The 20,514-nt window shown below is 49.4% G+C and overlaps 1 protein-coding gene across 1 annotated transcript in view; it reads left to right on the top strand.

Annotated features, from left to right (window-relative positions):
• Positions 1-20,514, top strand: part of LOC144128941 (cadherin-related tumor suppressor-like) — an 86,911-nt gene that overhangs the window by 52,953 nt on the left and 13,444 nt on the right. Inside the window, 8 exon segments of the mRNA XM_077662764.1 lie at positions 9,505-9,831; positions 11,970-12,203; positions 12,764-12,965; positions 13,999-15,099; positions 16,061-16,241; positions 16,793-17,046; positions 17,505-19,235; positions 20,157-20,396. Coding sequence (XP_077518890.1) covers positions 9,505-9,831; positions 11,970-12,203; positions 12,764-12,965; positions 13,999-15,099; positions 16,061-16,241; positions 16,793-17,046; positions 17,505-19,235; positions 20,157-20,396 — 4,270 coding nt within the window.

Genomic DNA, 20,514 nt, shown 5'->3' with positions numbered 1-20,514 from the left:
CTTGGCTTCTCAGTCCACTCTCAGCCCAGGACATGCACCAAGCCACCTTAACCCTTATAAAAAGGGTCTATAGACAGTCTATAGACTTCTGATTGACTGTATTGCCTTCGTATAGACATATCTTTTTGTCTATTCATAGTATATAGACTGTCTATTGACAAATGTCTACTAAATGTGTATGGCCATAAATCTATAGATTGTCTATAGACTATCTATAGGATTGTATTGCCTATAGACTATTCTTTAGGGTTTGTCTATAGAGAGTCTATAGACTTCATAGACAGAAGTCTGTGGACAGTCTATAGACTGCCTAAATAAATTTTTGTAAGGGATTGGCCGGTCCCCTGCAGGGTCGGTCCTCAGGCCGAAAAGCGCTGACCGATGGCGAGTTGTGGGGAGGATGGCTAGGAGCGGTGGGTACCGGAGATTGTTCTCTCTCCCTCTCCGGAGGGAACCTTGGGACCGTCTGTGTACTCCCCCTCCCCCTCAATCTCCCTCTCTCCTTCTTCGCTGTTCGAGTGGGAGTACGCCGAGTGGGTGGGTGGGCCCAAGCGCATGCAGTCATGGTGGCGCGAAGTGCGCGCTAGTGCGGCCTATACCTGCTTCTGCTACACGCCGGTGCGCCCCCGAGGTCTTGCGCGCACCGACTGTCCTACCGGAAATCACGAGAGTTAAGCGCACTCACGTTTTCTCCTCCCACGCACTGTGCGCATCCCAACAATGCGTGTTTGCAGGTCGCGCCAACTCGCAGCTCTGATTAATCGAGCGGGCCAGGGAGGACCTCCTCTGTGCCGCTTAAAAAGAGAAAACGCCCAAATTGGCGCACTTCCTCTCGCTTTTTTTCTTGGCCTCGCGGCGGCCCGATTGTCACGCACCACTGGCTGCGGCCGAGCCGCTGTCTTTTTTTTTTTTCTCCCCCTTCGTGGCCGACAATCCTATTACACGCGCGAGCTGCTTAAATCGCGCATGCATGCTCTCTTTTTGTTTTTTCTATCGCCTCCGTACTACAGTCCAGTTCTTCGATGCGCGAGGAGTGTATATAGGAAGCCGGTGCTTCGCTCGATTAACGCACGCCGACCGAGGCCTCGCGGTGACCCCGCCCAAGCGCATGGTGCTGCTTCGTTTGCACACAATGGCGCTCTCGGACGAGTCTATCATGAAACGGCGTATTTCCTTGTCCCCTATTGACCCGGCCCGCGCTATTGGGGCGCCATCCTGTGCGCTGCAACGGCCTGTGAAATCGTGAGAGCCTTGCACGCGTCTACAGCGCCTCCCTCTTCCGCAGGACACTCACGTTTTGAACGCAGCGGCCACAGGATCTGCGGTGCTTACTGCATCTCATCCGGCCGCCTGTTCCCTTCTTCTTTTCCCCTTGCAAAAATGGTCTATAAGAAGTTTATAGACTGTCTATACACAAAAGTCTGCTAAAAGTGTATGGCCATAAACCTATAGAATGTCTATAGACTGTCTATAGGATTTGTATTGCCTATAGACTTCTCTAGGGTTTGTCTATAGAGAGTCTATAGACTTTATAGACAGAGGTTTATGGATGGAAGGTCTATAGACTAAAGAAATTTTCGTAAGGGTCGGAAGCTAAACTTACAGAAGGCCCATAATAAAAGAAACGCTTTGCCTTTTCTTTTACCTCAGACAGCTAATGCGATCATGAAAGCGGGGCTCGTTGGTTACGGCTATAGGCAGTTCGTGTATGGCTTTATATATATAGTCGAAGTCGCGGTCGTAACGGCTGTTGATTCTGCGAGCGCTCACGGCCGCCGCGCGATGTCGCGTGCTCTTGGCTCGCTTGTCTGGAGATTGCCAGCTGTCACGCATGAATCAGGCCTACCGTCGCCTTTGCTACACGCCCTGGCGTTGTGTGTATACGCTTACAACTAAAGCAAAGGTCAGGCCGCGCTCGTTCCTGCGCTGTTGTTACTCGGTTAGAGACTGCGTGAACAAACTACTGCGTGTCATTTGTGTAGCCGGGCGCACCCGCCGTGGGCGAAGCTACGTGGAAGGAGAGACCCCGCCGCCATATATACAATAAACGAAAGACAGAATCCTCGCTATGCGCCAGTGAAGAGAAGATTATAAACAGGGCTGTTTGTTTCAGTACACGACCAGACCTGGGGAGCGGTCGAGTGACCTGTTATTGAATAACAAGGCAGGAACATTATCTTTTTCCATCTGTAAGCAATGAGCAACCTTGTCCACTAACGATTTTTTTTCTTTCAAGCCTTGCCTTCAAATCCGCTTCAGAACGTAACTCATGCATAGCATTTGAAACGAGGACAGGATTGCTGTTGGCGTTTCTCGCGGACTGTCTGTAGAGCAGGAAAAAATAGAAGAATGAAAAGAAAGCTGGATAAAGCTAGGAAGAACAAGAAAACAGTAACTGCTTCGGCGTGGCTATTGGTGATCCCATGGCTCGATCGAGTTCTGGGACAAGGATCAATTTTTCGCGAACTACGATCTGAGAAAACTGCACAGCTTTTCTTTGTAGCTAAGAGGCGCTAAAGCGGGTAAGTTATTCCATTATTTTCAGTGCTTCGTTATAACCATATTTTTATTGCATCCGCGACGAAGTGCAGTATATTCCAAGAGGAATTGCTTTTATTTCGTGGATGTCCACGAATTCAATTTCTCTCTCAGTTGCAACAGGGTTAACCTGTGCCCAACTCCGCGAAACACGAATTTGCCGCGTGATTCTGCCCTTTCACCCCCCACGGTTCCGACGCCTTCTCCCGCTATAGGGTTCCCCGAAGCGATTCTCACGGTCCACCGCTCACGTTCGCGGAGGCACGCAGCTAGACAGCTAGCCAACGGCCCGAGCAAGGGAACGCTCCCAGCAAGCAGGCCCGCACAGGGAACGGACGTTAATTTGTTCCTAGAAGCCGCTTATGTGCGCCCTCCGCGCGTGAGTCACCGGGCTGGTGGGAGGCAACGCCACAAACGAGAAGGCGTTTCCCCTGTCTGTGTAACGACGGAGTTTCGTTACATCGTCGGCGCACAAAAAGCACAAGGAACGTGATCATCGCTGCGCCTTCCTTGAGCGATATGGGGAACCCTGAAATCATCGCACCTGTGGCCATTCGCCCTTACCGGGGCGAAGCAACAATCTGCGAAGGATGGGCGGGAGTTCTCATTCAGGTCAGTGGACCAATAGAGCATCAACATGACGTCACTATACAAAGTGAGAGCAGCACGAGTAGGCGAACGCACAAATAGTGGTAACCACGGTCATAGTTTCGATTTGCCGATGCAGGAGAGTTTTTTTTTTTTATTTTCGATAGTACTGTCAACCCCAACCGGGCTTTTTACAGGGGTGGGGCGCACTTAAAGAAATACGCAACTTCCAGATAAAACAGTTATAGAACAGTAAGCAGTTGTACAATGAAAAGGATGGGTCTAGTTAAAGCAAGACAAGAACAAACAAATTCGAGGTAACCAGTTATACAGAACAGGAGGCAGACGAAGAGGCAGAGCAGACTATGAGGGGGCGCAGTACTGGAGGGCTCCGGATTAATTTCGATCACTTGGGGTTCTTTAACGTGGACTGACAGCGCACAGTGCAAGGACGCCTTGCGTTTCGCCTCCATTGAAACGCGGCCACCGCAGCCAGTTCGAACCCGTGTCCTCGGGCTCACAACAGCCAACATAAAGACAATGCTGTACGTACAACTAAGTAGAGGTTATAGCATAAACATACGCATGCAAACGAACAAGCTGTCAAGTGAAAGACGTGATGCGGTATCCATTCTTCTCCCATGGAGTCGTATCACGTTTGTAATCGCACGGGCGCAGTTAAGCCGTCAGTTCGTCGCCTCAAACGGAGGGCGAGAAACTTTTAAAATCTTTTTTGCTTAACATATCGATCCATCGCAGTCAGAAAGCAACGACAGTGAGGAGGAAACATTTATTTAATACCAAAGATAAAACCGAACGAATAATTATACATTTATGGGAATAATTAAATGATCATGTGCTCCGAACCGTTTTATGATTGATAATTTTACTTTAGGGCATACCGGGTCATTTGACTTTAGCACGGTAAAGGGGTGTGCTGTCGTTAGCCAATGAAAAAAATCAGAAGAGGCTATATGGGTCACTCCTGAAGTGGGCGGAAAAGTGTGTGTGTGTGTGTGTGTGTGGGGGGGGGGGTACCATTTTAAACATGTATTCTTTGTACTTTTTCGTCGAAAAAAATGGGGTTCACGATATAAATCCCCCCCCGCCCCCCCCCACCCCCCCCCCCTAAAATTTGCCCCTGAAAAAATTGCACGTCCACTGAAAGGGGGTTTATAACCCATGGTAACCGAGGGCAAACGTCTCTTTTTGAACAAAACTCGTTTTGGTAACCGCACGAAGGTCCTGACCATTCCGGGCCGGATCTGGCCAGGTGGTTCTTTTTCCAGCACCAGCATCGGGTTGGGCCGGCGCCATTCGCGGGAACAGTGTTCGAACTCAGACCGATGCACATTCGACGCCGCACACGGACTCTGTCTGAACTATGCCGGGCCTGCCCTCGCTAATGGTCTCGAGGGTAATAACGACCAGCGAAATACGTATACGTACATAAAGAATTTCAGCGCCTTTCCGCTATCCGCTCATCTCATCTACACCGAGGGTGACTAATCAGGGCGCGGCCAGAACAAAAGGAATCGGCGAGTCTAGTGAAGAAACACGGAGAAAGAAACTTCGGGGAGGGTGTGGGGAGAGAGTTCTGATGGATGGCGAGCGGCCTCTCACGTGTAAATGCCTCCGAGACCGCCGCCTTTGGAGTTGGTTGGGGGCCGAACAAGACGCGAAAAGAAACGGGAGGCTACAAAGAGAGCTTTGGGAAGGGGGGGGGGGGGGGGGGGGGGGGGGGGGGTTCTGCTGGGAGCAGCAGGCGGCAGAAGCAGCAATAAAGCAGCGGTAGGAGTCGGCGCATACGCGGCTTGGTCGCGGTGCAAACATTCGCCTCGGGGTTTAAATAAAGCGGCGCACAAAGACGACGTCTAAAGAAGGGAAACGGGAGGGAGGGGGGCGCGTTCTCTCCGTTCTTTTTATTGATTCCTCTATTTTTGTTTCATTTTTTTCCCTTCATTCGTTTCATTCTCGCACGCACGCACCACACACACGTGCGCGTAGACCAAAGCGGGCGGCCTGCCCGCTGTTGCCGCCGAAACAGGAAACAGCGGGGGTCAGAGGTGGAGCCGGGTGGAAGGCGGGGCGCGCTCACGAAAGGAAACAAGTCATGGCCGCAGACGACGCCGGAGACGATGGCGCGGGAGGTGCGGAATGACCGCCGCCGCCACATGCCTGCCTCTTCTTCATACTCCCCCTCCGCTGTGGGCCCGTGTGCCTTGCTGGTGTGCATTGCGCGCCAGATTCGTCGCCGCTGAGAATCCAGTGTGTGCCCACGGCACACCAACATACACGCACACGCATGTGTGCGCAAGGGCAAGCAACGGAGGCAAAACAGGCATACGTCCTCTCCTCTTGGGATCCGTCCCGGACACCTCCTATCCGCTGGGTTTGCCGAGCAGCCTAGGTGTGGCCCCGACTGGTCGCCGAAGAGCGCACGCCGCCGGTGCTTTACCGAGGGGGGAGGGGGGGCTGAGGCTGAGGCCATCGAGCGAGAACTGCGAACCGGTCCCGTGCACAGCTTGTGGAGGTAGCAGCAGCAGAAGCAACTGCCCATGCGCGGGGGTGCGCGCTTCTGAAAGAACGAGTGGATTCCCTCCGCCGGCGTTGTTCGCAGAGGCAGGCCTCTTGTGTGGTTCCAAGGGCCGAAGCGTAGAGGCAGCAGTTGGCGGCCAATGGCCCTGCGTCGAAGCTGCTGCCACCACAGCTACGGCAGCACGGTGGTGGGGCACCGCTCACGCCGCTTCAACCCCGCGCTCTGCTACAATGTAAACGTCACGTGTGTCCTCTGGCGAGCTGCCACGCTGGCGAAGGGATGCTGGCACGTTGGGTGTGATGGCCGGTCGCGCCTCGTGGTACGAGGTTTCCAAAGTGTGCGAGGGCCTGTTTGCATGCCGCTGCAAGAGGGGGCCCGAGCGAGATGATGAAAACGACTTTTGTTGTTCGCGAATGGCTCCAGCTTGGCGTCGCTGCTTTGCCTCCTCCGTGACCTCGGCCGGAGGTTCATGGTTTAAGGCAGTGGAAGTATTTGCATGCTTTGCGATGGAATGTCTCACCTGTCTCCACGAAGCGGGTGCCCGGAACAGTCAAAAACATATCAAACAGGGGGTGTTCACGGCGACATTGATGAAAACAAACGAGATACTACATTGCGGCTTACGGCTGCCGCTGTAGAGAGCTCAGAGAACTTTTCGTGCGGCATGAAGCCTACCATCTGCCAGCCCAACAGTGGCCGAACTCGGAAAGATGCTGGCCTGCACGAAAGACTCACTTCTGGCCGTTCGCTCTCCAAAACAGAGCTGAATGCCAAGGGCCGCCAGGTTTGGTGACGCACGTTTTTCCCTGTTACTTTTTTCTAGTCCCACCATAGTATTACTAGTCTGGTGACGAAGTCTCTGCGTTCCGAAGCACTGCTTGGCAGACACAGCCATGTGCGGTCACGTGACCAATGAAGAGGAAGTGCGAGTTTCGTCGTATGCGGGACTCTCTCTCGAGTAAACGGCGTCGCATTATGTCCCGAACTAAAACTCTCGCGTTTATTCGTGTTCTGCACAAGCACAATACAGGGTTTTAACGCTGCATTACCGCACATCGCTACGGCCAGCCGAAATCAACGCATGCGCACATGTCCGCCAGGGACCTGCGGTCCGTGTGGCACTGGTCAAGGTCTCAGAACGGGTACATTCATGTATGGGGGCAAAAGCTGAGGTATGGTGCAAGTTTCGTTGTCACCTCCTCGCTCCGGGAAGAGCGAAAAATCTTGAGACCCCCCCCCCCCCCCCCCCTTCTTTTTTTGTTGAAAAGAGGACGTTTTGTCAGCAGATCCGAGGAGTCGGTCCACACAACCACCATCACCGCCACCAACCGACCGTGCACAAATGGTTCATCCTGGGGTGGGAGCGAAGTTTTGCCGGGACGGGAGAAGGGGTGGGCGGTGGGGGAGAGACAATCACTCTCACGCGCGAGCGTTTGCCGATGATGATGGATGACGAATGCGCTGGGTTCGGCTTGCCAGCCTGTGGCGTCCTCTCCGACTCGACTCTGCGTGCCTCCCTCTCCTCTCTGGCTGGTTTAAAACCAAGTAATGGAGGCAGAGGCTACTCCGTGCAAAAGATAAAGAGTAGAAAGGAAATGGCGGGAGAGAGTGCGGGCGGGGAAGAGACAAGAGGAAGGAATCCGTGGGAGGAAGAAGAGCAGGCGCTCTCGTGACCGGAGAGAATCAGGGTCGGTCTTATTGTGCTACCGGAACAGGATCGATCGCTTCGCCGAACAGCGAGCGAAAGGAGCAGCTAGCGTCGATGCCTCCTCGGTCGCCGCCGCTCACGCACGATGTCTTCCTCCCTTACCTTTTTTTTTCCCGCGAAAAACAGCGATAAAGTCCGCGCTCTCTTATCGCGGAGCGTGTAATTCGTGCTCGCACTTAAACGAAGAATGCACGCTATGCGATGCGCGCTTGCAGCTACAACTTTTCCTCGTTCCATTAAAATCACGCTGTGTTGTGAAAGCCTTTAGAGTTGACAGCAGCGATCCAGAGCTCGCATTCACCTCGTTGTTCATCAGTTGTCACAGAGCCGGTGCCTATGCGGGGACCAATCGCGATAAGCCATTGATCGACGAGAGCCCTGGCCCCCAGCGAATCACGCGTCGTCCTTGTACACGGCGTTCAGAATCTGGCTCATGATTAGCTCATGGCAGTTGTGTAACTTCCACAGCGCTGCACGGCTTTTAAAGCGAAACCAGGTGAAATAACGCGTATACCACGTAGTCTTGTGCAATAGACGCACGTTCTCGGAATACGCAGAAGTTGTGCGTTTTGCGCGATCGGCGCGACGTGCTTGGTTCTCGCTCCGGAGCGCGGGTTAATTGCCCTGCGTGAGTGTCCGGTGAAACGCTGTGGCTGTTTCGATTAACGGAGGCGCCAGGCTGGCGCTGTCTGCGTCGCACGCAACGAAGCAGACAGCACTGTCTGGATTGGGGTTAGGAAGGCAAGTACGTGTCTAAAAGTGGCGTCTTCCGATACCTTCTCTCGACGTGGCCTCCGTCTCATACTAAGGCCCACGCGTACATTCACGTTTTTGTAGACAATGGTGTGCAATGCTTGGCACTGGTGCGTGCTATGTAAATTTTATTGCGCACCCGTCTCAGTAATGATAAGCTGCAAGCCATTAGTTCAGTTTACGCGGATAGAGCTACCTATCTGATACTTTTGGAACAAAGTCACGGGGAAAAAAAAAAGGTGTATTTACGACTATTTTTTTTTTGTACCGTGAGCACACACATCGTTTGGCATTTGAATAGTGTGCAAGAAATTTCGCTTAATTAAAAAAAAAAACAAAGGCAAGCTCTAGACGACAGCAGCTACAATGTGGAATTTTTATTACATTTCATCGCTGTTTGAACCAAACTGCCGCCCTTTTTTTCGTCTACGGAATGAGTTATGCGTTTGTAAAGACTCACACGAGTGCAATCTGAGCGCTTTGAATACGATGGAAGACGTGCGACTCTCACTGCTACAGAGAGTATCAAGTGAACAATACGTAGCCTCCGTGACAGTAAGCGGTGAGGGCACAGATGCAGGGAGTTCGTCTTTGAAAAACGTGGGTCCTAACCCACCGAACGTTGGGTAAACCCAACTTTATAGTGAAGTAGTTTCACCACCATTAGCGTACGTTGTCCCCCAGCAACCGGTGTGGACCCCGACGAGAAGCGGAGCGCAAATAGACAGCCGAATAAAGTTTTAATCTATAGAATTAGAGTCAAACCAAAATCCCGCCAATGTCCGGCGTCATAAAATTCTCTAACTCCCGCCGATGTCCGGCGTCATAAAATTCTCTAACTGGCCGAGAAAGGTCATGTAACCTTGTGACGTCATCACAACCTGCCGTAATGGGCCACCCTGTTTGGTCGAGAGAGTTCACGTCACCTTGTGGCGTCATTGCAACCTGCCCACCTTGGCGGGCGGCTGTTAATGACTGGTCGAGAGAGGTCACATGACGTCATGAGGTCACGTGACGTCATCACAAACTGCCCACCAGGATCGCAATGACTCCGGTGGGCAGTGGGCACGTACACTCATCATCCCGCCGGTATGTGAGTGTACGTGCTATATGCGAGCGTCGGCACCGTCACAGCATAGCGGATACCAGCTACTGCAGCTAGCAGTCCGAATATGGCGGTTGATGGACCGACAATTGCAAAGAAACTGACGCAAACACACACAGAAGTTGCGACAGAAGCTGTGGCAAATGTGGAACGTAATGCTATCGCATTCCACTCTTGGGGTGACTTAACTGTCCCCATAGTTTTATTCTCTCTCTCTCTCCCTCGGCTGCTGGTGGGAAAAAAAAAAACTGAACCGTGTCTCTGTGTGCTCAGGTGACGGTGACCGTGTTGGACCGCAACGACAGCCCTCCGCGGTTCCAGAACGGGCCGTACCTGCTGTCACTCTCCGAGGACACCCCCGTGGGCACCACGGTGGCCGTGCTGGAGGCGCAGGACCCGGACCTGGAGGGCAGCGTGCGCTTCAGCATCGTGGCCGGCCGCCAGCAGGACTCCGAGGGCGGTGGCCGGTTCGAGGTGGACCCGCTGAGCGGAGCCCTGGTGCTGGCCGAGCCCCTGGACCGGGAGCTGCAGGCGCAGCACCAGTTCCACGTGTCCGCCACTGACGGAATCCAGTCGCAAGAGGCCCTGGTCACCATCGAGGTAAGCTCTCGAGGTCGTCAGTCTGTCGTATAGCTATATGGTCGGGCTATAGTTGGTACCTTCCTTCTGGGTAAAGCGCACAGAAAACGGGAACATCAGAAAGGAACATATACCCACACTGGCGCCAATGCGTGTCGTGATGATGAACCGACATCACGTGTAACAACGATATACGTGATACGTAACCAGTGCGAGAAGACGTAAGCCGCTATAATAGCGTATTATAAGGCGTGATATGTTTTCATTTCGAGCTGAGATGTCAGCGCATGTCCGTATATTCTGCACATGAGCGAAGTTCCTTCAAATTTCCATGGGAAAGCGGTGCTTCAAGGGGGATGTTTGGGGTGGATTTTTTGGGGATCAAATAACTTGGGCTCTCTCGCACAGAAGCTAAAATCCTAAAACACGTGTGGGCTGCATGTTCGCCTCCTTACAATATATAGAATGAAATCGCCAATCTTGGTACTTCTCAATAAAAGGCTTCATTGCTTTATTCTTAACGAATGGGGCGATGCTCAAGGCAGTCTACGTGGAAAACTGTCTGGCACGAGACTGGATTGAGTCGCCAGCTCAGGACAGTCATGTATAGGAGCGCATTAGACGGCAGCGTCCCGTATGGACTGTGCCTCTGTCCATGACCATTTGAATGGAACCCGCCATCAGTGGTTAACGGAGGCGCGTTTAAGCGTTCGTAATGGACGCCTCGCTCCATTTTCCGTAACGTCCGGAGTATTCCGTAATGGATGCACGCGCCGCGTCATCCCAACTCTTCGCAGTGCGTGTCACGAGTGCGCCCTTTTTTAGGTCACGGTGATCCGTTCACGAGTACTAGTTATAGCCGTCGCGTGGCCGCGCCTGTGCCTTCGCTCGTTGGAAATGCGAAATTATACGCCTCCTTCCTTGTGCGATAGGCCCGCGAGTGTCCGAGAGTTAATTTCCAGACACCGTAAATCGGTCCCATATACGTTTTATTGCCTCTCTGGTACCGTAGGTACGCTAACTGGACGTTTCTCTGACGCCGCCATGCACGAAGCAGAGCTGGCTCCTCCGCGACCGTGGAAGGAGTGCCTCGCGGCTGCTGCTTCACGCGTGTTTACAACCGTTCGCAGGAAGAGAGCAGCGTGACACTCGCCTTCCTTGCGCTGTGTTTGGTCGCTTTATATTTACGCGCGTTGCTTTCGCGGCGCAAAGGCGGCCGGTCGGGCCCAGTCACGTGCTCCAAACCGGTAGAAGTTTTGCGGAGAAGCTGCCCCAGTCGTTCAAGGGGGCGGTCCATGCCATTTGAGCGGACTGCAGGGGCGGATTTACAGCCAGGCTCAGGAGAAGAGAGGGCGTTTTCTTGTTCTTTTTATTTGTAGCAGCGCCTCTTTACGCCTCCAGCGATGCATTTAGTGCGCGCTTCACGACTTCTGTGCCCATTTCGGACATTTTTACGTGCTCCTGAACAGCACGGCAGTTCCTGAAGCCCCCCCCCCCCCCCCCCCCCCCCCCCATCCCTTCTCTCGTCTTTTTTTTTGTTTTCTTTGGCCCCGGCACATCATCCACTAGTATGAACAGAAAAAGGAATATGCGACTGAAAGGCACAATTAAGCATCTCATTGGTTCTGCTGCAGACCAGTATGTTAATTGTAGATAAGAGGTATATGCAATTCTCAATAGAAACATTCGTTGTGAAGGCGAGGATTTACGTTTTTTGTGTGTCTGCTTAATGCACTCTGCAGGGCTTAGTACCTTAACGAAACAGGCGGCCAGATTCACCATGTTCACTAAGCTAGCTGTTCGTAACGCTAATTCAGTTCGTGTTTGAAACGATAGCCAAAGCGCCGGCCAATCAAGAGCTATGTGTCAAGCCAAAGCATTTGTGAGTCAGGCAAGTTTATGATGAGTTCATGCGACCTTGCCTTACACCTGAAAGGGGCCTTTACCGCCGTGCCTGTTTCTGAGTGATCCTTTCAATTGCTAAGGCCATGGCATCAGGCTAACATGCTGGCTAATCAGGTGCTAGACTAACGTGCGACAAGATCGTGAATCCGAATCTTTGATTAGTATATCTATGTTTATACATTAATCATTTTTGTTTCCACATGAGAGTCTACAATAAGAGCATCTGACCCAGACATTTCGTGCTGTTGGTGCAGGTACTGGACACAAATGACAACTTGCCACTGTTTGGTGAAGCTGCCTACTCATTCGACCTGTGGGAGGACACACAGCGGGGTGCACAGGTTGGAGCTGTGTCTGCCACGGACACTGACATGGGTCTGAACCGGCAGGTTAGCTACTCGGTACTGAGCGACTGGGCCAATGACGTCTTTTCCCTGAACCCCCAAACTGGCGTCTTTACGCTTACATCGCACCTGGACTACGAACAGGTATGCATCCGACAGCACCACACATAATAAATTGGGTGCTGGCATTCTTGCACCCATTCAGCAGTGCATGCTTTAAGCGTATGCGCTGCTGATTTGTAGAGACAGCACTTCTATGCTTAAATTGTGGCTGATACTTAATTAACTGATCCTGAAAATATCATATTCAGCGACTAGGCATGACCGTCTTGAAGCTCATAAAAAAGGACAGATTGTAATGAAACACGCAAAAGTTTTTGATTTTGTAAATTTGCTTTTAAATAACCTTATGCCGTTGAAGCAGCCAGTCAGACCAGCTATGTACGAAACTTTCTGTTGAATTTTTAATGATTTCAGTTAAAATATCAGTCTCTAGAAATGAATAGAAAGTTTCATTTTATATTGAAAAGTTTCCATTTCCATGCCTCTTTAGCCCTCCAACAAATGGAAGTAACCTGTGAGTGTATGTTAGGTTAACAGCTGTAATCTGTGGTAATGCAGAAACACTGGGGCACTGATGTACTGTCCTGGTTGTTGCTTGTGTGGCAACCTCTTTACACTGCAATAATGTTTCTTTTTTTCAGCATCAGCACTATGTACTTGTGGTACAAGCACAAGATTCTGGAACTCCCAGTCTGTCATCGACTGCTACTGTATACATGAATGTGATGGATCTGAATGACAATGCCCCTCTTTTTGACCCCATGAGCTACAGCGATGAGGTGTTTGAAAATGTCACTGTTGGGTCCAGCTTACTGCGCGTCAGTGCAACAGATCTTGATTCTGGTGAGTATCCATTTCTGTAATTGTGTAGTTCGAAGCGGTACTTTCATTGAAACAATGCAGCAAGCACATGCAAAGCGTTGTGAAAAATCACTCCAGTCAAAATCAAAACTATATTAAAAAATAATTACTCAGTGAAAGATGTTAAAATCACATCCGACACAAATGAACCTCAACAAACATCACTGGTGACAAAGCAAAGAAATATGACCAATGCTTTAAAAACAAGTTGTTGATGAACATGTTAGACAACCGAGTTTTTAATGGATATTAAGTACACAATACGCAAAAAGGCACTTAAGGTGAACAGCTATAAGTGATAAATGATGGCTGTGGCAGACTTAAACTTTCTGTATAATACTAGGCTTTATCAGGGCCATGCAATACTTGTTCTTTGTCCAATGTTTGGGGTAATCTCCCAAGGTGGAGTAGATTTGTAATAAGGGAGTAATTACTCATTAGCATCTACCCAAACGTAGCTACATGGCTACAAAGGAAAGCTATACAGGTTTCAGAGAAGCTTTGTAGTTGAAGAAATGGGGGTTCCCTTAAACATTCGACCAAAATCGTTCCCACTTCGAGTTGTTGATCAGTTTGCCTCTGCCTACCTTCTGCTAGCTGTCCTGGCTAGCTGGGCAGGTGGTGTTCCCAGGTGCAAACCCCGGACCAGGACAAATGTTTCTTCAACTATGACGTTTCTGTGAAAGCTGTATAGTTTTCCTTTATAGTCTATGGCTGCACTTAGGTGGATGCTAATGAATAATTACTACCTTATAATTAATGCTTCTTTTCATTACACTTCAATTGGCTGAAATTGTGAGGACAAAATACATTCTGGTGTAGACTACTTTTAGTTCTGGACTCCTTAGCTTTAACATGTCAACTTTGGCATCATAAATGAGTTCAGTTCAGTTTTGTATTTGAATTTACTTTTTGCAATGTATGGACTGATGTTTGTAAAAAATTTTTTTGGGGGCCTTGTTTGCCTTTTTAGCTGTTTTTACACAACTCTGGCTTTGTATTTCATGCATTACAGGTGACAATGGCCGCATTGTGTACAGTATCGTGGAGGGTGACCCAGATGGCCACTTGGCCATTGAAGCCAACGGCACCATCATAACACGTATGCCACTAGACCGGGAGAAGAAGTCACTGTACAGCCTCGTTGTTAGAGCAACTGACCAAGCCATAGAAGTCCACCGCCGCCTTTCAAGCAGCGTCCAGGTCACCATAGTGCTAAAGGATGTCAACGACATGGTACCAGAGTTTGTCACACCCAACGTGACCAGTGTGCAAGAGAATGCACCGGCTAACAGCATAGTCATGGCAGTGAAAGCTGTGGACAGTGATGAGGGCCGTAACAGTTACGTCGAGTACAGCCTGTCTCCCGAACACAGCTTCACGCTGGGACCTGTCGACGGCCTGCTTCGAGTCAAAGGTCCCCTGGACAGGGAGCAAAGAGCCAGTTACGAGCTTCTTGTGACAGCTCGTGACCGAGGGCATCCCATGCGCTCTGCTTCGCAAAGGCTGCGGGTGATACTCCTTGATGAAAATGACAACAGCCCTGTGTTCGACCCACGGCAGTACAGTGCTGCAGTGTCCGAAAATGCCAGCCTTGGCACGAGTGTTCTTCAGGTATCTGCCACTGATCAGGATGAGGGTGCGTCGGGTCAGGTGCGGTACTCCATCATTGCGGGTGATCCGAACCATGACTTTGAAGTTGGCCAGGACACCGGAGTACTCCGAGTACGTCGAGCTCTTGACTATGAGCGTCGGACACGCTACCTGCTCACTCTCCAGGCAGAAGACTGTGCCGGTGCCGAAGGTACAGAGCTTCGCTTCGACACAGCCACAGTGACCGTAGCCGTGACTGATGTGAATGACAATGCACCCGCGTTTGTTGACTCGCCCTATGAACTGCATGTAGTGGAAAATGCGGCTACTCCCATGGTGCTTCTCACTCTCAATGCCCACGATGCCGACCAGCTACCCAGCGGCCCGCTTTACTACCGCCTGGAGGAAAGCACCCAGGGTCTGTTTCGTGTCAACAGCTCCAGTGGAGAACTTTCCCTTGTGCAGTCACTTGACCGAGAGGTCAAGGACCGCTACCAGCTGACTGTGCTTGCAGTGGATTCAGGTATGTTGCACTACACTCTGTACTGTCCGAGACAGTACGTAAGCAACGTGCTGTTGCGGTTTCCCTACACTCCCTCACTAGTATTTTGCAGCACTGTGGAACCTACAGAGTCAGAATGGTGTGTACTACATAAATGTGTTCCTCGTTACCATCATACCACAACAGGTGGCTCCATCACGGGGAAGGCAAGAGCACCAGTGTGCAGCTGCTGCATGCAGACTTAGCCAACTCGGCGTACGCTATGTTTGTGACTGGCAGCGCATGTACTACACTTTGCAGCAGGCCTCAGCAGTGCTATGTTTGTGCAGTCTTTCTCTGCTAATTTAACCAGTGAACGAAATGCTAGCTTTAATTAAAAAAACACCAGAAGTTCCTTTCAAATTACCGCAATAATTGTTTGAAACATGTTTCAACATTGTTCAAATATTTGGGGAACTATATATGTTGTGTTCCTGCAGCCCTAATTGGTCGAAAGAGCTGTAGGTTCCACAGTGCTGCAAAGTACCTTTGAAATGGAGTATGGCTGTTACAATGTGGCCTTAATGACAAGTTAGAGCAAGCACATTCACTTTATGACAGTACGGTGATGTGTGAGAAGTGTAATGCATGCATTTATGAAAATGGGGCATTCTTTGAACGTGTTTTAATGCGAAAGTGCAATCTTTTATTTTTGTTCTTCCAAACTAAAGTTCAGTAGTGATTGTACATTGCACAATCATATGGCAGCTGTCATGCAGTTAAGAACTAACTATACTGAAGTGCATAATAATAGCTTGCATTACGCCACATGTTGAATAAGAGATGCTCAGCACTGTAGTTTTCGCTCATAATGTATAGCATTGCAAACTGGACACTTTTTAGCATCTGTCTGTCATTCAAAATCGAAACTGGAAACTATTAAAGTTTGATGACAATATAGACATTCTGTGCAACAGATGGATTCTTTTGCATCTCATTGCAGGCAGTCCAAGGCAGACTGGGACAGGCACTATTAATGTGCTTGTTAGTGATGTCAATGACAATGCTCCCCGGTTTGAACGCAGTCGCTACACTGTTAGCCTGCCTGAGAATCAGCCAGTAAACACACCTCTTGCAACCATCACAGCCACTGATGCGGATTCTGGACGAAATGCACAGATCAGGTCAGTGCCAGGCTTTGTGGCCGTGCATCAGAAGCGCTTGCCAAGCTCACAACGAATGTTTTACAAACCAAGTAATGCATTAAGTTCAAAGCGGTAAACTATGCCATTTCTTTTCAAGATTTGAATGGGGGTGAACCTTTTGAGCACAACTTTTAGAAGCAGTTGCATTTAGTAGAAGTGACCCTACTCGAGGAATTTGTCTCTCTTGTTTTTTTCTTCCACCCAATATTTAGTAGCCACTTGCTTATTTTTAAAATTAAAATGATGATTTAACCCTCAGTCCTCTTGGATTTGATCATCTCAAATAAACAAGCACTGCTCTTGCACTTACGGGTGTATAAGTAGGTATTTAAAAAAGTGTTTTAGATTTACGTAATATGGTCTGCGCAATTTGCAGATTATTTATAGTGAATAACATTTGCAATAACAAGAACATACACTGTTGTAACATGATGTAATGAAGCCAGGCCCTATAAATTGGGTTAATGAAATATATCATCTGCAGTGCCACCACTTGTGTGTTTACAATGGCTGCTCCTATGCTCTTTCAGGTACTCCCTACGTGGAGAAAATTCAAGCCAGTTTCGGGTAGACCCGGACAGTGGATTACTCACAGCCCAGGTCCCAATGGATCACGAAGAGTGTGAGCGCTACGTGCTTCTACTCGTTGCTGAGGACAGTGGCCTGACAAGGCGGCACACCGCAACAACAGAAGTCATTATACTTGTGACCGACGAGAATGACAACAGGCCAGTGTTCAGTAAAACCAACATGACGGTTGTCATTCCAGAAAACTCTGATACAGGTAAGATGTAGCTCTATGGTACTGTCACTAAAACGTCTAATGAGCTTGATTTGAAGGTACATATCGTGTTGTGGGAATTAAGCTGAGATGAGCTTTATCCTTGCATTTGTTATGCTTTAAAGTCAACAGAAATGAGGCAGGGATAATAAAATTTAGTATGTACATATTTTTTATTGTGTTCCTGGTGATATTTTTATGAGCCACTAATTAAAAAAAAACTGGGGGAAGCACAAGGCTAAGTACACCTAGACTTATGTGAAAGAAAAAAGTTGTTAAATCATCAAAGAAGAAAAGATTTGTTGTGTGTGGCTTCTTGGAGTTGAGAAATGCCTTCACAAAAGGTAAAAATACTTGCAAAACACAGCTTTATCTTTTCTGCAGCAAATTCTAGGGTATGCTTTACTTGAAAGCATATGTTAGGTGGGAGACTGCCAACACGTTCTGTTCCTACCCCACAGGCCATTTTATCCTTGGGGCCCAAGCACATGACATGGATACCGGAGCGAATGGACGGCTCATCTTTCACCTCTCGGGGCCAGATGCGGAGAAATTTCAAATCAACCAGGAGACGGGGATTGTGCGTTTGGCCAAGAAGTTACCGGCCGGACAGAAGAAGGACATCATCTACATCTTTCACATTCATGCCACAGACCAAGGAAAAGTTCCACTGTCATCAAGTGCCAGTGTTCGAGCTTTTGTTGCCAGCAGTAACCTCTTCCCCAAGTTCCAGCCAGGCACAACAAGTAGACTTACGCTCTCCGAAGGTGGAACCGGAAGCAAGGAACAAGTATTGACAACCATATTGGCAACGTCTCCTAAAACTGGACCAGCTGCCAGAATCTCCTACTACATTGCAGGAGGAAACAGTGGTGGTGCATTTGCCTTGAATCCAACTACCGGAGACCTCAGAGTAGTGCGCGGCGAAGTGCTGGATCTGGAAACAATGCCGAAAATGCAACTGTGGCTGGCAGCTGGGGACAGTGATGACCCAATGCTGAGCAGTGCAATAAGAATTGACATAGACTTGACTGATGTAAACGACAATGTACCGGAGTTTGAACAAGATCTGTACAACACTTCAGTAAGGGAAGAGCAGCTCCCAGGTCAGCTGATTGCCAAACTCTATGCCCGTGATGCAGACAGTGACAAGAATGGAAGAGTGAGGTACAAACTACGGCCCATGACATCAAAGGAGAGCGCCGCGTCCTTGCCTTTCGAACTGCACGCCAATACAGGCGAACTGCGCACCACAGCTAGGCTGGACCGTGAGCAGATTTCCTCCTACCAATTCTTGGTGGAAGCCAGCGATCATGGAAGCCCAAGCCTGACAGGAACTGCCACGGTTATTGTCACTGTCACCGATAAGAATGACAACCCGCCGCGATTCACCAGGCTCTTCAGCGTGAACGTAACTGAAAATGCCCCGATCGGATCTTTTGTCATCCAAGTTACATCCTCTGACCGAGATGCGGCTGAAAATGCCAACGCAACATACAGTTTCACAGAGAACCCGGGTGAGCGATTTGCCATAGACCCATACTCGGGAAATGTGACTGTTGCCGGCCTGCTGGACAGAGAACTGCACGAAGAGTATCTGCTCAAAGTGGCAGCTGTCGATGGGTCCTGGAAAGCTGAGACACCATTAACCATCTCTCTTCACGACATGAATGACAATGCACCGAGATTTGTTCAGCCAGTGTACAGATTCAGGCTTGCTGAGTTGCAGCAGGCTGGAGCTTTTATTGGCCGCGTCACAGCAATGGATGCGGACAAATCCGGGCCTAATTCAGCTGTCACCTATGCACTCCGGCACCCGTCTGATTTCTTCCGTTTGGACCCTACCACAGGTGAACTGTTAAGCAAGCAGCCGCTTCGCTATAGACGATCGCCCAGAGGCATGGCCTCCCCTGAAAACCAGCACGTGCTTCGGGTGCTGGCTACAGACCACGGAAAGCCACCACTGTCGTCTGAGGCTACTATTTATGTCAACGTTGTCGATGCCAACAACCACATGCCTAAATTTGACACGGCAGCATACTTTTCACCACTGCCAGACAATGCTGTTGTCGGAATGTCAGTGCTTCAAGTGACTGCAAGGGATGACCAGGATGTTGGCATCAATGCAGAGCTGGTGTACAGCATCGCTGGTGGAAATGGAACTGGTCTCCTTGATGTTCACCCATCATCTGGTAATTTTTCACCTCCTACATTCTATAGTTCTTTGCCCCCAAATGTTTTTCTAATCGCTCTTTCAGTTAAGCAAGATGCTAAGGTGTCAGCTGCATGCAGCAGATTAAATATTTTTATTACTGAAGAGTTCATCCTACAAGCTGCAAATACCTCATATGCTTAGAATTAATATGGTAGGTGCTTCAAAATGAGCCTGTAAATTTAGTATTTCTTCACTGCTAAAACTGATAGCTTCTCAAATCCTGGCTATGAGGGGAAAAATGTAGAGCACTCTCAGCTCTCAATCCCTCACAGCATTTAGAAGATATGGGAGGAAGAGAGTCATGTAAAGTTAACTATATTTACAGCCATCAGCTAAATCATTTGCTCTGAAACACACTGTTATTCTGCCATGTGGTGTAGTTACCTGATACTGATACCAGCAGACAGAACAGATAGAGCATGCATGTCCCCCCATAGCTGCAGGCATTTCAGATGATTGACTTGCATGATTGTGCCGAAAATTTTTCTTCCCTACACCCGCATCACAAACTGTTGCCTCTGACAGCCCATGTAACTGGCCTTTAAACTTGTTATTTTCCCGCCAAGGTTAGTAGTAGTAGTAGTAGTAGTAGTAGTAGTAGTAGTAGTAGTAGTAGTAGTAGTAGTAGTAGTAGTGGTTTTATTAAAATAATAATAAAAAAGGAAGGCAAAAATTTTTGCTAGCCCCGGCATCTGCCATCGATACTGAAGCTCCTGTGCTGGGGCAGCGGAAGTAAAGGATGGCAGGCGAAATGGAGAAATGAAATGAAAGAGGTGAGGGGACAGGGATAGAGGGAGAGGTAATATACACACAAACTATTAACACACAAAAAAGAAATATGTACAGGTTGTGTGCGTGGTTAGTTCATGATGGAAGGTTAATATCACCTCTTTTTCAGGATGGCTGACAGTGGCAAAACCAGTGCCAAGGTACCAGGGCCAGAAGTTTGTTGTGAAGGTCACTGCTACTGATCAAGGGGTGCCACCCAAGACAGCTGACACTTTGGTGTCTGTTGTCATCACTGCTGAAAACCAGTTCAACCCTGTGTTCAGTGCATTAAGCTACCAGATCATCATCCCTGAGAATGAGCCTGTCAGCTCCGAGCTACTCACTGTCTCTGCCACAGATGCTGACACAGGTAATCTTCTTTTTCCTAGTTATGTGTCTCTGCTGGAGTTATCTGCACGAGACAGTTTGGCTGCCAGACTATTAGAAAAGCATTTCTAGCTTGGTAGATGTGTGTGAATGCTGTGTGT

Source organism: Amblyomma americanum, chromosome 4 (genome assembly GCF_052857255.1).
Source record: "Amblyomma americanum isolate KBUSLIRL-KWMA chromosome 4, ASM5285725v1, whole genome shotgun sequence".
NCBI lineage: Eukaryota > Metazoa > Arthropoda > Arachnida > Ixodida > Ixodidae > Amblyomma > Amblyomma americanum.
Note: the sequence above shows the minus strand (reverse complement) of the source record. Positions and strands in the feature narration are given on the sequence as shown.